The following is a 14,589-nucleotide window of genomic DNA, read 5'->3' on the forward strand; positions in this document are numbered from 1 at the left end:
AATTGTCGTTTAGATGTGGTGTTGGGTGATATGGTTTAGGGGTGACCTTGTAGTGTAGGGTTAATGGTTGGACTCGATGATCCCAAGGGTCTTTTGCAACCTGAATTGTTCTATGATTCTATGATTCTATAATGCACTTGTTTCACTATTCATGTATGCATAGGTTTACCTGGAGGCAGGAAAAGGATTCTGAGCTTTCCTTTCCCAATCCCACCGATTTACATGTGGCCTTCCATTCTCAGCAAAGTGCTCCAGGAAATAGATTGCAGCCTGGACAGTTTCCAAGGGGGGTTCCAGAGGCAGGTGCCAAAACCTATGAGAGCCTTCCTCAGGGTGGGAAACCCTCAGAGATGAGGCTGTCTGTGGATGACATTTCCTCATCCTGCCCTGGCTGTGTGAGCCCTGACAAATGAGGTTTTTTTCTTTCTTGTGTAACTCTTCTCTCTTCAGCCCTTGCATCCTGTTGTTTCTGCCACGATTCTGCAAAGGGGGAGCTCACCCTGGTAGAGCCATACTGTTTAAAGTTGGAATGGCCAAAGCTGCCTACTGTGAACTCTTCTCCTCAACACAATGTTCCAAGTCAACTCATGCAGCAGCTCCTACCGAAGCCTCCTTTGCAGCTTCCTTCCTCCCTCCCCTCTACTCCCTGAAGTCCCACCAAGAGCACTGCCGGCTGCAGCTGCAAGAGGCAAGGGAAAGAATAGAAGCGTGTTTCTGAAAGTTGTTTCCTTCTGGTGACTCTTATTGTAGGGAATGGGAAATGCTCCATCTACATCTCCCCATCTTAAGCTGAACTAAGAGAGGTTATAAAAGCAAGAAAATCTACCAAAGGCAGGGTCGTGGCTCATATGAATGGTGTCTCTTGGGAAATGAGTCTTTGCTTGAGGAAAGGGACTTATCTGCCTGAGTCACCAAATAGAAACTGAGCAAATGCCTTATGCACATCATGTCTGAAGACTTTGACTCTGCTCCTTCAGCATGCTGTAGGACCCGGTTCCCCAGCAGCGCTGAAGTGGGTTCACTGAGGTGATATTATCTTATTTAGGGTGATCTTTGCACAGCGGGTTTAATATGCAAGTTGAGACTACAGCCACCAACCAAGATAGCACTGAATGCTGAAGAGTTGCTTGCACAAGATAGTATCTATGAGCAGTATCTGAGGCTCGCTTCCTTAAGTGATATAGGAGATATAGTCTGTGGACCATTCTGAAGTGCTCCTTTTAGGTTTCCTTCTCTTCTTCTTATTCCTGAAGCTTGTGTTTGCTGAGTCCTAACAGTGAAAAACACCCAGATGCTACTAGATGTGTGTTTTAGGAAGTGTGTGGTTTTACTTCTGAATGAGTGAAAAATCACTTGCTTTGTTTCATTTTTCCTTCGCTTCCTAGAGGACTCTGATATGTGGTCAGATACTTTATTATCAACATTTAGGAATACAGATCACCTAGACTGCACCAAGCACTGTTGGTGCAATCAGTCCTAATATCTATTAGCTGGATTCATGTACTTCTTTCATTTCTTCTCTAGTGGTAACACACCAATTGCAGTGTGGGGAACTCACCTAGACCTGATCCAAAATCCTCAGATCCGAGCAAAGCATGGTGGAAAGGAACACATCAACGTGAGTATGGCTGCTGAACTGGGCATCAATCACATGGGCATGTCCAAGGTGGTCACAGGGGCTGGTTAACAGTTCTGGAGGTTGAAATGTCCTACTGTGTCCAGAAAAGAGGCTATGACTTCCTTCCAGAAAGATTACGCCATCCTCTCTCCATGAAGGAGCACTGGGCCAAAAAGGGAACAGAGAGAAGGGTCATCATGAAGCATCATCCAGCTCCTGAACCTGCTTCTTCTGTTGGCTCAATCCTCTTTCTTGGCCCATTTATAACCTGTGCATAAGTAGATACAAATTCAGGTTATCAGCTGAGCTTGGATGACACTTTTTGGTACTACTGTGTCTACTCTCCGGACTATTTGGGATCATGCAAGACTGTATCCAGGTTTAACCAGCTAGATTTGCAGCCTAATTCAAATCTCTGTGACCACTGAGTAGTCAGAAGCAGCTTTGTGGAGGTCAGCAAGACTCTAGCAAGGCACAGGAGAACAGTTCCCTAGTAAGGAGCCAATTCCCAAGAGCTGCTAAGCAGCTCCTGGCAAAGAGGTAAAAGGTGTGAGTTTAGCACTTCCAATCAGGAGACTAAGGAGCGGAAGACACCTGATGGTACCTACAGTAGGTTGGAGGATGGGGTCATCCAGCAGCGTCTGAAAAAGTGTTGGCTACATATGGGCTCTTCCTGAGAAAAAGTGTGAAAGAGCATCCCAAAAGAAAAGTAAAAGGTACAGAGGTACTAGCTGGGGTAGGGGCAGAAAGTCCAGCTCCTCTGTACTTCTTGCATTGCAAGGTTAATCCAGTGGCTTTCCACTGAAGGTTCTCAAAGCACTTTCCAGACATTAAAATAATCTATTGCCACATAAGAAGATGAGCAAGGGTGACACTACAATAGATCCAAAAACAAAATGCAGGAATATGGGATAGATTAATTTGTATCCGCGGTTTGCAGATTGAGACACCTCAATTTTGATCTTATCCCACCTCTTCCCTGAACTAATAACTCCCTTCATGAAGTCAAATCCAAAGCAATTAGAAGAGTGCATGATTTCATTGTATTCTTCCAACAGACTCCAGCTCTTTCTGACACAGTGGTCTCAAACAATCAAGCCATTGTGCAGCTGATGAAGCCTATTCATCATCTCAAATGTGCTCATGTAGAACTGCCCATCAGTTTTGTGCTGGGAAGTACTCTGGTGCCTTTTCTTCCTCGTAAGAGCTGTTAGAGCAAAGTAACATCTGGCTTACTTTACAATATAAAACTGGCTGGTCCAGGTCACTTATCTCTCTATTGATTTGATCCAAAGCATTACTAACACCTGAGCTGTGATAATGAATGTGCTCTCAATGCTGGAAGCATCAGACTAGTTTGGAGAAGGTTCTTACATCAAGCACAGCTGAGATCTCACCGAGCTGGAACCGTTTCTCTGAAGAGCCCCTTGGTCTCTGGTGAGACCAAGATGCATTGTGCTAGCAATGACGTAGAAACGCGAAAGTTCCAATCCTGAAGGACAATCAGACATCTAATTCCTAGTTTTTTAAAATGGGAGGCAGGATAAAACTCTTTTTTACAGTCGTCTATCACCCATTTCTCAAACGCACAAATGAAGTGGGTCTTTGGCAGGGGTGGAGGCTGACTTGTGGGTCTCGTGAGACCTACCTTGCTATCTTCAGCATTCCAGCTTCCTAAGCTTCATTACAGATACTCTGATATTCAGAGAGGGATTCTAGGTACAACTGAGTATGCACTGGACATACATTTTTGGAGTGATTCCCAGAGTATGAGAGCTAATTGCACGGTGGTACCGTGGCTTTGACTAGTCTCTGCTCTACCAAATAAAAAATAAAAAAGAAACCCCGAAGAATTTTCTATTTCCAGAAGGAAATGAGGTTAGGCAGCCCCAGAGGTGGAGCTCCCTCAGGGAAAAGGCACAGGATGCCCAACTGCAGCTCCAGCAAAGCTTTCCTAATCCCTTCCCAGCCTTGATTGCCTGATGGGTATGGGCTACGTTTTGAAGCAGTGGAGCACCAGCCTGTCTCACGATAATCGAGGAGGTCTCTGCTCCTCCCTGTCCTCCAGCAGAAGATTGGTTAGCATTTCACTGGGACGTATATACCCACCAGGAGGGCTGGGGGCATTTTCCATAAACTCTCCTTGTGTTGGGTCTCTTTCTCCAGAACTGTGAGGTGCAGAACAGTACAGAGATGACCTGCCAGGCTCCAGCACTGGCTGTTGATCCCAATCACCAGTCTGAGCTCGCCGAGCGTCCGGAAGAGTTTGGCTTCATTCTTGACAACGTGCAGTCCCTGCTAATTCTCAATAAAACCAACTTCACCTACTACCCGAATCCGATCTTCGAGGTTTTCAATCCCTCGGGGATCTTGGAGCTGAAGCCGGGAAGTCCCATCATACTGAAGGTGAGATGAGGACCAAGAATTGGGTGAGGAAAGACAAACATATGCTTCCTATTGCTTCTCTCTGTCTGCCAGAATCCCACAAATCACACTGGCATCCTGATTGCATCCCAGAGATTTTCTTTACTCATTGCACCTACCGTATCTTATCATATAAGAGTCACCATCTGCAACCATGAATCACTATTTAGCATCTGCCAATATCCATAACTAAAAAATATAAATCCCTGCTGCAGCTACCTGTGGGCAGCCTGAATTTATACTTACTGCTGTTCCCTAGAGAAAAAACATTTTCTACTACTAAGACAGGACTGGCAATTAAATACCCAAGTCTTTTTCTTTCTTGGGTTTTCAAGATCTTCCTCTCACCCCTGGTTAAACCCTGCACCATTCCTTTGTCATTTCGGTAATCTGGACAGCGATACAGAGGAGGAATTTTATGATCAAACATTTCCAAATCAGCATGTGCAAAGAAATGATTGTGCCTGAAGAATACTTTCTTGGAAAGGGATCTGTTTTACTGGCTTGAATATGTTTTGTGAGGTGTGTTAGTTTGAGACTTATTTATGATTTATAGTTCCAGAGAGAGAGGAAGGCCAGACGATTTTGACTGATGACAGTCTGTAGCCATCCATGATGTCCTCTGCACGACTTTCTAAATTGGCTTTTCCTCTCTGTGTGAGCTAACGGTGAACCATAAATGTCAAGTGCAATATTAAAACTCATGTCACAGTAGCGAACTGGAGGTGGAAAGCAAACTCTTTCCTGACATTTCATGGGGTTTTTTTGGGGGGTGGTGATATTCCTTTCTATCTAGGGCAAGAACTTGATACCACCAGTGGCAGGAGGGAATGCCAAGCTGAACTACACTGTTTTGGTTGGTGAGAAGCCCTGTGCAGTGACCGTATCAGATGTGCAGCTGCTGTGTGAATCCCCAAACCTCATTGGACGGCACAAGGTGATGGTAAGTGGAGCTTGAGCCTCAGCCTTTCCACCTGGGGGGAGTTGGGAGGGTACACCAGTGATGAAGAGCTGGAAGAGACCTCCCAGGAGTTGGCATCACCGTTCATCTTCTGTAGACCCCATAAACATGAGGTTCCCTTCTTGATATAATAACCCCATCAAAAGTAATTTGGAGAAGTAGAAAAGTAACTTGAAGATCTTTATGGACAGTGAGAAACCTTTCCCTTTAGAAAAGATTGCCTCTCTTCTGTTTTTACGCTGTCTGTACGAACCCTAGATACTCATGTGAGTTCATATATGTAACACGTTTCCTACAGGACACGCTTTGTCACATTCAGCACCAGCAATTACTAACATACTGGGGCTGAAATTTGCCTTTATGTAGGAGGGAAAAAAAAGAAAAGCAAGATACGGGCAATAGTGTGACTGGACTTTGATGTTTTGCCATCTATACAGATTAATATGCTGCTGCATATTCTTCCTGGAATCAGTGAAAAATGAACTTAACGATTACATCAGAGGGAGCTGCTTCTCCTCTCACCCTTGATTTATTCACTTCTTCTTTACTTTCTTCGCAGTAATTTGCGTTCCTCAGTGTTGTCACTTGATTAACATCCCATCAGCAAACTCACCGAGCTGTGGGTGGAAACTCACCAAAAGCTCACAACCGACATCAGACATACAGATGATCAATGCTTCCCATTTCTTGTGGTCAACTATTTTTCACCTCTCTGTTACCCTCCCAAAGCTGTATCTGTCACATGTTTGTTTATTTCAGTGCAGCGAGACTCAAGGAGGTTGATGGAGACATGCTGCATGGCTCTTTACAAAGAAGGTTTTCCAGAGACTTTTAGGAAAAAGGGAGTTTACGGTGACCATTTTGGGTCTCATTTGTGATTGCTACTGGGAGACCTCATACTGGCTACTTAACTTCTCTGTGCCAAAGTTTGTCATCTGGAAAATAGAGGCAATAATCCTTTTCAGCCATGCAAGTATACCGTGGCTCTCAATTCATTGTAAAGTGCATTAAGATACTCCAAGAGGAGCAATAATGAAGTGACCGATTTTCTCTGTGTGAATACTAAAGCTTTTGAACAAGGCAATATATGTTGACTGTCATTTTCATGAGTATAATTAAACATATGGTTAGTCAGAGGTGGACAAAGTTAATCCTAGAGATAGAGAACTCCAAGTCAGGTAAGCAAAAAATCAATCCCTAGGGATCAGGGAGGATGAACATCTGGTCAGCTTACTAATTGGGAAGAGTCTCCTGCTCCTGCAGCTTGGGACAGCTTAAGAAAAGCCATAGAGAAAAAAAAAATCCCTTTTTGGGGATGCTGATCAAACGAGAGATGCTGCTGGAAACATGGGAAGATGATCGCATTGAAGTCTGTTAATGAGCATATTAGGGGCAAGTTGCAGATTTCTCATTCAACTGCCAACACCGAGGCAATACTTTGACAGCATCTGGGCTGGTAACCTGCTGGGAAGGTCACCTGTGATGGAGGCCAGTGCTCAGGGATGGACTTTGCATTTGGAACCTAACAGGGGGACAACTGGGCTGGGAAATGGCTCCTCCAGCATGACGCAGCATCTCTGTTTTGCGAGTTGGTACAAAATGCATCTCCATGTTTCACATGAATGTGACTTTGATGGCCAGAATAATTGACAGGTAGCTCTCCCAGGTCCTTCTCCTGTTTTTGCCAATGATTTGCTGTGTCACCTTGAGTAAACTGCTGAACAAATGCTTTCTTGCAGAGTGAGCTGGCCTAGATCTGAGAGGGGACCATGGGAGTGAAAGAACCATTGCAACACTGAGATTATTTCTAAAGGAAAGAACAGTAGAAATGACACACATTGATGTCAACATGTTTTTGATCTTGTTCAGTTATCTTTCATACAGTGTCAGGGTTAAATATTTGAAAAAATAGAAAAGAACTGAAAGGCTTGAGCAACAGTTTAAAAAAATAGACTAAAACTCAGAGGGAAGCTCTTTTCCAGAGGAAAGAAAGAGGCATGAAGAAGGTCCATGAGTAACTATGTTGGAGAAGGTCTGCAATGAAGGAGTGGAGTACATCTGAAGAGTTGCTGGTATCTGATGTAGACAGTTACATATGGAAAGCCACTGGACTCTTTGTACAGGGAATGGAGAGATGGTCAGATATAGCACTTGAAGTTCAGGGCACAATCCATCTCGTCCTAAGGTAGACATTTACATTTGGTCAGGGCAAATTTGCACTAGAAAAAACATTGCCTCGGTCGAGTTTTTTGTAACAGGAACTCCTGAACTGCTACAGGTGCCCCCTAACAGTTTGCTGGAGAAGTTTCATTTACAACAAATTCATGATTAGTGGGCTTAATAAGTGGGCAAACTGCTGTTTGGTGACATAGAGGGATCATGTTCAGCCTTCTAGAAGGTTTAAATAGCTTCTTTTAGGAAGAAGAAACAGCCCAAGAAATTAAATGGGGCTATATCCACATATTTGCTTGTTTTTCTCTGAAATGCTCACAATACCGCAGCCTTGCAGGCTTTCAAGAGACAGATTCTCTCAGATCACAGCAGTTTGTGTAAGACCTTCCCAGTGTTGAAACCCGCTTTAGAGGGGAATGTGCTGGGGTTAACTTTTGTTAGATACCTGCCTCCAGGAGTCTAGATCCTCATATAGATAACGGAGAGAAATGGGAACTTCCACCAAATAAAATGTCTCATCCTAATGTCAAAGCAGATGTCAAAAGCAGCTCACATATATCACATTCCAAAAAGTGCTTTTTCTCTGTATTCGCTCTGAAAAAATGCTGGAATGTCTAACTAACTCAGATGTGCATGTCAAATATTTGGTGAGAGGAATCCCCCCCATGGAGACAGGCTGTTCTATGAGCTTTGAGGATGGTCCTGCACTGGGGATTGGGACGCGGTTGTTTGATCCTAGTCTGATGCTCCTTGAACGGACTCATCCGACTGCAGGGCTTCAGTAAAAAAGCCACTGTCAAAAACAGAAAATGAAATATAGAGGAATCTTTTTATTGATCCACTGTGACAGGAAGGAAATTGTGCAAACTGGTAAGCAAATTTTGCTGGGAGGTCTTGGGGCAGTGTTCCAGGGCAAAAGACAACAGCTTTCAGTGTACAGAGTAGCACGTGGGTTTGGTAGTTTGTCTTCTCAGTTGAGCATGTCACATACCAACATTAAACCTCTGCCCTGCACAGGGTTTAGAAGTGAGCTAAGCCTCATATCTTGAAATAGATTGGAAAACTAATTACTCATGTGTCCTGAACTTATATAGGTGCAAGGTTGCTCCTTGGCCACTGAAGATGCTCTACAAGTCATTAAGGTCATGCTACAGGAATGATCATCTTGAAACTCTATTATCTGGCTAGATGAGCTTAGTTTTGTTTCTGTTTCTCATTGTGGACAGTTGTCTTTCTAAAGCTCATCCCAAAATGAGCGAGCTTTGTGGATGGAAATTAGAAATTTCCAGATATTCATTTTTGTCCTGGCCAAGACATAAGGATTACACTAGGTGGTTTTGGTCAGGATACACTGAGGAACAGCTTACAGTCGGTGCTACAGCAAAACAGAAATCTTCTTGGAGGTTGTAACCAACGATAGATAGAATAATTTCTAGGAGGTGGTGGGGTCACAGAGGTTCCCGTCTGCAGCAAGGGTTGTGGTGGTGAAGAGTGAGAGTATCTAGAAGAACTTTAAATAATTCGTTACTCTCTGCTCCGTGGTCTCTTCTGTTGGCTTCAACTTTTCCTTTTGGACCAGTTTCTTCTTCCTGCAGCGTTGAGAGCAAATCAGAGTAGGTACCGGAGTGGAGGCACAGGGATTAATGTATGCATTGGCAGGCTGGAGAGAGGCTGACTAACTGGGAGCTAGTGGGATGAAGGAGAAGGCTAGACACCAGGTTGGGATAAGGGGAGTGTTTTCACTAGCTGCTGTGGGAGCTACAAGTAGAGGGAGAGCTCCTCATAAATGAGGAAGTGGAAGGTTCAATTACATGCTGCAACGGTCCCGGCTGCACAGGGGAAGCACGTAGCACTGGGATCTTGACTGTATTTGTGCCTAGCAGCAAGATTTTGCACTTTGTGCAGGACCTGCTGTGCCCCTCTGTGACAAATCTCTGCTGGGACCAAGTGAGGGGGCTCATCACTGTGTCATGATCCTTCAAGCTCTTCACAAGGCATCTTCCTAGCTCTGTGATGATCTACAACCAGTGTTGCCCTACCACAGCACAGTCCTAGAAGTTTTCTTTTTATACTGGGGGCAAGTTAGCAGCGCTTTTCCCCCTGCCACTCAAACTTATCCTACTCTACAAATAGCCTTGAACAACCTTGTAGTAGCCTTGAGCAAGTAGTAATCCTGTGGGACTACTGTTGGCAGCAATATTTGTGTTGTAAAAACAGACTCTTAAAAGACTTGCTTCAGCAGAACATTTTGTTGGGCTCGCAGTGGTACCACTTGCAGGGTTTCTTTCTGGCTTTTGAAAGAAAAGTCCTCACATAGCAGCTTGTTCCAGAGGCTGGCAGCAGCCCTGGGAACCACTGGGAGTTCACGGAGAGCAAAAAGTTGTGTCCAGCTCCCTGTCCTACTCACGGGCATCTGCAGTTAATGTGTGGTTAGGAGAGGGGCTGTAAAGAACATGATCCAGCCTCTGTGGGTTTTTTGGTTTGTTTAGATTTTTTCTTCTTATCATAGTGACTTCCAGATTTGATTTTCTCTGGATAAAGATTCAAAAGCAAATTGTGATCCTGATTTCTGCATTCTTGCTGAACTGACTGCTCCTGTGCCAGATGTCTGGGTCAGATGTCCCTGCCCCATTGTGAAGTTAGGACTCATCAGACCATAACCATGAGTTGTGTGTCCTATATGCTTTTTGGGACTAAGTGTCGTTAGAGAAGTCCAGCCCAACACAAACGTTGGGGACTGGGAATGTAATACTCAGAATGAAGCCTAAACTAATACGTTGACATTGTGACTGGTGAGATTTGTTGGCTTGGTTCATGGTCACTCCGTCAGCAGAGGTTCTTCTATATGAAACTTCAGGTGGTTTTAAGCTGTTCTCTATCCAAGAACTTCATGATCCATTTAGCCTGGGAGATAAGGAGTGGTCATCATTCATCCTTAGTCAAGGAGATGATGGAGTTCCTCTGTGTTCCTGCTCATTCAACAGTTTCAATGCAATTCCTTCCTACCTTCCCTCCAGGCTCGCGTAGGAGGAATGGAGTTCTCTCCAGGGATGGTTTACATCTCTCCAGACAGCCCTCTCAGCTTGCCAGCTATCGTCAGCATTGCGGTGGCCGGTGGCCTGCTCATCATCTTCATCGTGGCTGTGTTGATCGCATACAAGCGCAAATCCAGGGAAAGTGACCTCACCCTCAAGCGTCTGCAGATGCAGATGGACAACCTGGAGTCCAGGGTGGCACTGGAGTGCAAAGAAGGTAGGATGAGGAAGAAAGGCTGACACTGTGTCATTGTTGGTAGAAGAGAGGCATCCAGCCACAGAGCTTTGAGCCAAAACATCACAAGCAAAATGAATGATGAACTCTACTGGTATGGCTCAAGTCTGGATCTAATTTGTCTCTCTTTTCTGAGTTCAGCCTTCCTCCACCCTGTCCTAGCCACATTTACTCTCTCACAGCCCAGAGAGAGCCCTGGGGAAGGGCTATGTTATAGGAATGGTGAGACTGCTCTTGTCCACCTTCCTCCTCTCCACATGTTACTTCTTCATTTGTACCTTGGTCTCATGCATGTAGGTCTGAGGGCTTTTCCCATCATGAGGGACATCTGGACTGTCATTGCTACATGTATTGTTCCTTTTCTGTGTCAGCCTTTGCAGAGCTACAGACAGATATTCACGAGCTGACAAGTGATCTGGATGGAGCGGGGATCCCTTTCCTCGATTACCGAACCTACACCATGAGGGTCCTTTTCCCTGGCATTGAAGATCATCCAGTCCTGAGGGATCTGGAGGTAAGAAAACATTTGCTTTGGGCCCCTCTCATGCTTCCCTCTTCAGTCCTGAATGCAAGAGATGTCATGTCAGTGGTGGGGACGTGATGGCTTATAATGCTGTGTCCTACCAGGGACAAAGCAACATGTCATTAACAATCCAGATTGAAAGGAAGGATGATTACTGTTATCCTGGATGATAAATTCTGTTTGATCATTCATCTGTTTGCAAGGGTGTCATACATTTGTGTGCACTAAGACTGCTGTATTAATCTTCTCTTTGGTCTTCATCTGCTGGGGTTTAGTTTTAGACTGGATTTATTAGTTACAGCTGTGCAGAGGCCAAGAGAAAACAGTTGTATGGCAGAGCAGCATCCTTGCCTGTGTTACCCCAGCTTTGCACTACCTAGGAGCCTTTTTTTGTGTGAGGGGGTAACACTTGTAGAAATAACCGACAGTCACTGAAGGAGGTTCAACTTTTCTATACTTTGTGGTTTGCGGTGAGGTCAGAAAACCACAACACCAGACAGCCCGTACTCTCCCCACGTTGACCTCCTCCATCCTAACTCTCCAGACCACAGTGGTGGGAGGACAGCGAGATGTTGCCCAGCACTGATGGGGTCTACACAAGGCCTGCATTACCTCATTGACATCAATGAGTTTGATGGGACCCTGCGTGATGTCTGCTCACCCTGCAAAACTACTTCAGGATGTGGCAGATGGAGAGATTCTGCTCTACAGATACCTGGGCCAGATAAGCAGGGGATACACCACGGCCAAGGCCAGGGAGGTCATTGGCTGAGCTTTCTGCAAAGTCTTTGGCAAGCTCTGGGCCTCAGAGAGGCACTGGCATGGGCTGGTGAGATTGCTGGAGGCCAAGACTGGGATTAGCTGGCAGAAAAGAGCAGCAGAAGCTGGCACAGGCAATGCCATGCTTGGTTGGCTGTGTAATCAGAAGTTCCTGCTCATCTTCGCTCCTTCCCTTCAGAAGAGCCAAAATTCATCAAGCTGTACAGAGAGAACTGTTAAAAAACCTGATCTATCAGCAAGGAGGACTTGTGAGATTGTGTAGGAGGCTGAGTTGCACATTGACTACTGTATTTATTTGTCTTTAGGGCGCAGGTAGAGTGGCCTCGAGCTGCTTTCCCTCAGGAAGATTAACTCAGCAGCATCAACAAATGAGCGCAAGAGATGAGTGGTGATGAATCTCTCTCACATATATGTATAGACATACACAAGCACTTTCATTACACCCACAGCCAATTTCAGTCTCTATATTCATTAACCTCAGCCAGCTGACCACAGAAGAGCATCTGACCCTTATGGAGGTTTTAGAACGGGTGTTCCCGTATGTAAATACATACAGAGAGACAGAGAGCTCATGTTTCAATCTGCCACCTTTGATCTCTTCTTCCTTTCATTTAATTCTTTTTTCCCCTTAATCCTCTGTAAAGCTTGAACAGCTCTTTCAGTGGTAACACCTTTGGCTACCAAGATATATGGGAAGGCAGTTCCCATTCTACTCCTTTCTCTGTAACACCTACAAGGAGTCACTATTTATTGCAAAAGGCCCCAGCACAGATCCTGCAGTGAGATCTTACTTATTTCCAGTTCATTTGCTAATTAAGAGCTTCCAGATGCAGTACAAAATGCTTTTCTTGTTGGTTTTTTTTTTTTCAATTCTCCATAATAACCTGGGGATAGACAGCACTAAATGTTCAAGCAAGTAGGTTAAAAATAGTTATTGTTGGGCTGGGTGGTAGTGGTTGGTTGGTTGTCTCAAGCTATTTACGAAGTAATTTATTTGCTGTACACAGAAAAAAAAGAGCTAAGAGCTCTAATTTCCAGAATCAAAAAGTAATGACTCTTTCTGTGGCATTGCATTACTTGGTTGTTTAAGCATGACAACTTGTTTTGGATTAAAGTGCCAAATCTGGTTGATTATTATTAATACATACATGCCTCAGTGATGTGTTGCTCTGTGTTGAGACCCTCCAGCTTCCAGGGAAGCTTTTTCAAGGGCTGGAACAACTTCAGCAACAGGAAGGAATGAGTTCGGGGTTGTCTAATTAGGGTCCATTTTCATCTAGAGACAGAGGGACAAGAAGGGGTAAAGCCCACTGCAGACTGTGGCATCTAGGATCCAGTGTTGAGGTCTTAAATCATTCTAGATAAAATAGAGTTCACCAGCCCCTCCCAGCTGAGACATATATTAGAGACTTATCAACTTCTCCAAACTAGATCACCTCCCAAGCTCAGGAGTCATATTGCAGTGTCCTGTCCAAGACAGGTCCCAGCTCAGGGTGTCCTCTCACATTTCCATCTACCTAGTTCTACAAACCACAGGCATGATCACCATCTCAGCCACTATCTCACTGCATCTCTTCATCTCCTCAAAAACCTGACCCCAGGCTTTTTTACTCATTCATTTACCGATTTTCCTGGTTTCTCAAAGCTGAACCCCAAACCTCTGTAAGCAGGTGTCTTGCAGGACTGAAAAAGAGGTTTTAGGTGAAGATAGAGTGAGACTTCAGTTTGACTACAATGAAAATATGACATGGTGTGGTACCATGTCTAGGTACTAGCGGTCTCTCTTACATGTGCTGTTCAGAGAGGCAAACACAAGATTGGAAAAGAATCATCTGGCTGTGGCTGAGATCTCTATAAGGCTTCCTAATCATTAGATGATGTACGGACTCTCTTCCTTTTTACGAGACTATCTTGTGATGCAGAAGGAAGGACTCACCTGCTTGCTGGATGCAAGGTTGTTATTTTTTTAATTGTCTCTGCTGTTTGAAGCAGCTTTTCTTTTTTTTTTCCCTGTCTCAGAACTGACTTCTGCTTTATATCAAATTATATAGCTGGAGGAGCTCGGGGACGAGGGCAGAGAGGCATCAAAGGGTGTGTGATCCGTGTGGGGAGATCTGATGTTGGGTGATGAGGGAAAGGTACAAACTTTCTTTCTTCTTGTGCAGGTCCCTGGCTATAGGCAGGAACGGGTGGAGAAAGGCCTGAAGCTCTTTGCCCAGCTCATCAACAACAAGGTTTTCCTGCTGTCCTTCATCCGCACGCTGGAGTCCCAGCGCAGCTTCTCCATGCGGGACCGTGGTAACGTGGCCTCACTGATCATGACGGTGCTGCAGAGCAAGCTGGAGTATGCTACTGATGTCCTCAAACAGCTCTTGGCTGACCTCATAGACAAAAATCTGGAGAGCAAGAACCACCCCAAGCTGCTGCTCCGGAGGTAAGGATGCCTGGGGCTGGAGTGTGCTGGGCTGGGCAGCCTCTGCCTCACTGTCTAACATCAGCATGCCTGTCGCTTTTGGAGGAAAGGTGGAGATTTTCTTGATTTTTGCTCGTGCAGCAAAGTGTGAGATCAGGCTGCTGTACGGCCACGGTTCTCATGAAGCTGTTTGCAGAGAGGGTCGGATGAGACAAGTAAGACTGAATGAAGACCAAATCAATCTGTCTTTCTGTTTTTCTGCTCATTTAAGACTTTCTGACAGAACATGCCTTCTCTTAGAAGACTCTCCTCTTCCTCCTAGCATCCTCTCTGCATTTCCTTCCCTTTCAGCAAGCATGTCCATAGATCTTCCTATGATCTTCTAAAGATCTTCCATAGATCTTCCTACTTTTGTCACTGATTAAAAG

The 14,589-nt window shown here is 44.9% G+C and overlaps 1 protein-coding gene across 1 annotated transcript in view; it reads left to right on the forward strand.

Annotated features, from left to right (window-relative positions):
- The window catches only part of LOC104274659 (plexin-A4), a gene marked incomplete at both ends in the record, with an annotated part of 130,152 nt that overhangs the window by 94,209 nt on the left and 21,354 nt on the right, over positions 1–14,589 (forward strand). Inside the window, 6 exons of the mRNA XM_009870353.1 lie at positions 1,525–1,618; positions 3,785–4,024; positions 4,839–4,985; positions 10,193–10,427; positions 10,817–10,959; positions 13,914–14,182. Coding sequence (XP_009868655.1) covers positions 1,525–1,618; positions 3,785–4,024; positions 4,839–4,985; positions 10,193–10,427; positions 10,817–10,959; positions 13,914–14,182 — 1,128 coding nt within the window. The remainder of the gene's footprint in view (positions 1–1,524; positions 1,619–3,784; positions 4,025–4,838; positions 4,986–10,192; positions 10,428–10,816; positions 10,960–13,913; positions 14,183–14,589) is intronic.

The sequence above is a fragment of the Apaloderma vittatum genome, unplaced genomic scaffold (genome assembly GCF_000703405.1).
Source record: "Apaloderma vittatum isolate BGI_N311 unplaced genomic scaffold, ASM70340v1 scaffold6405, whole genome shotgun sequence".
Lineage (NCBI taxonomy): Eukaryota > Metazoa > Chordata > Aves > Trogoniformes > Trogonidae > Apaloderma > Apaloderma vittatum.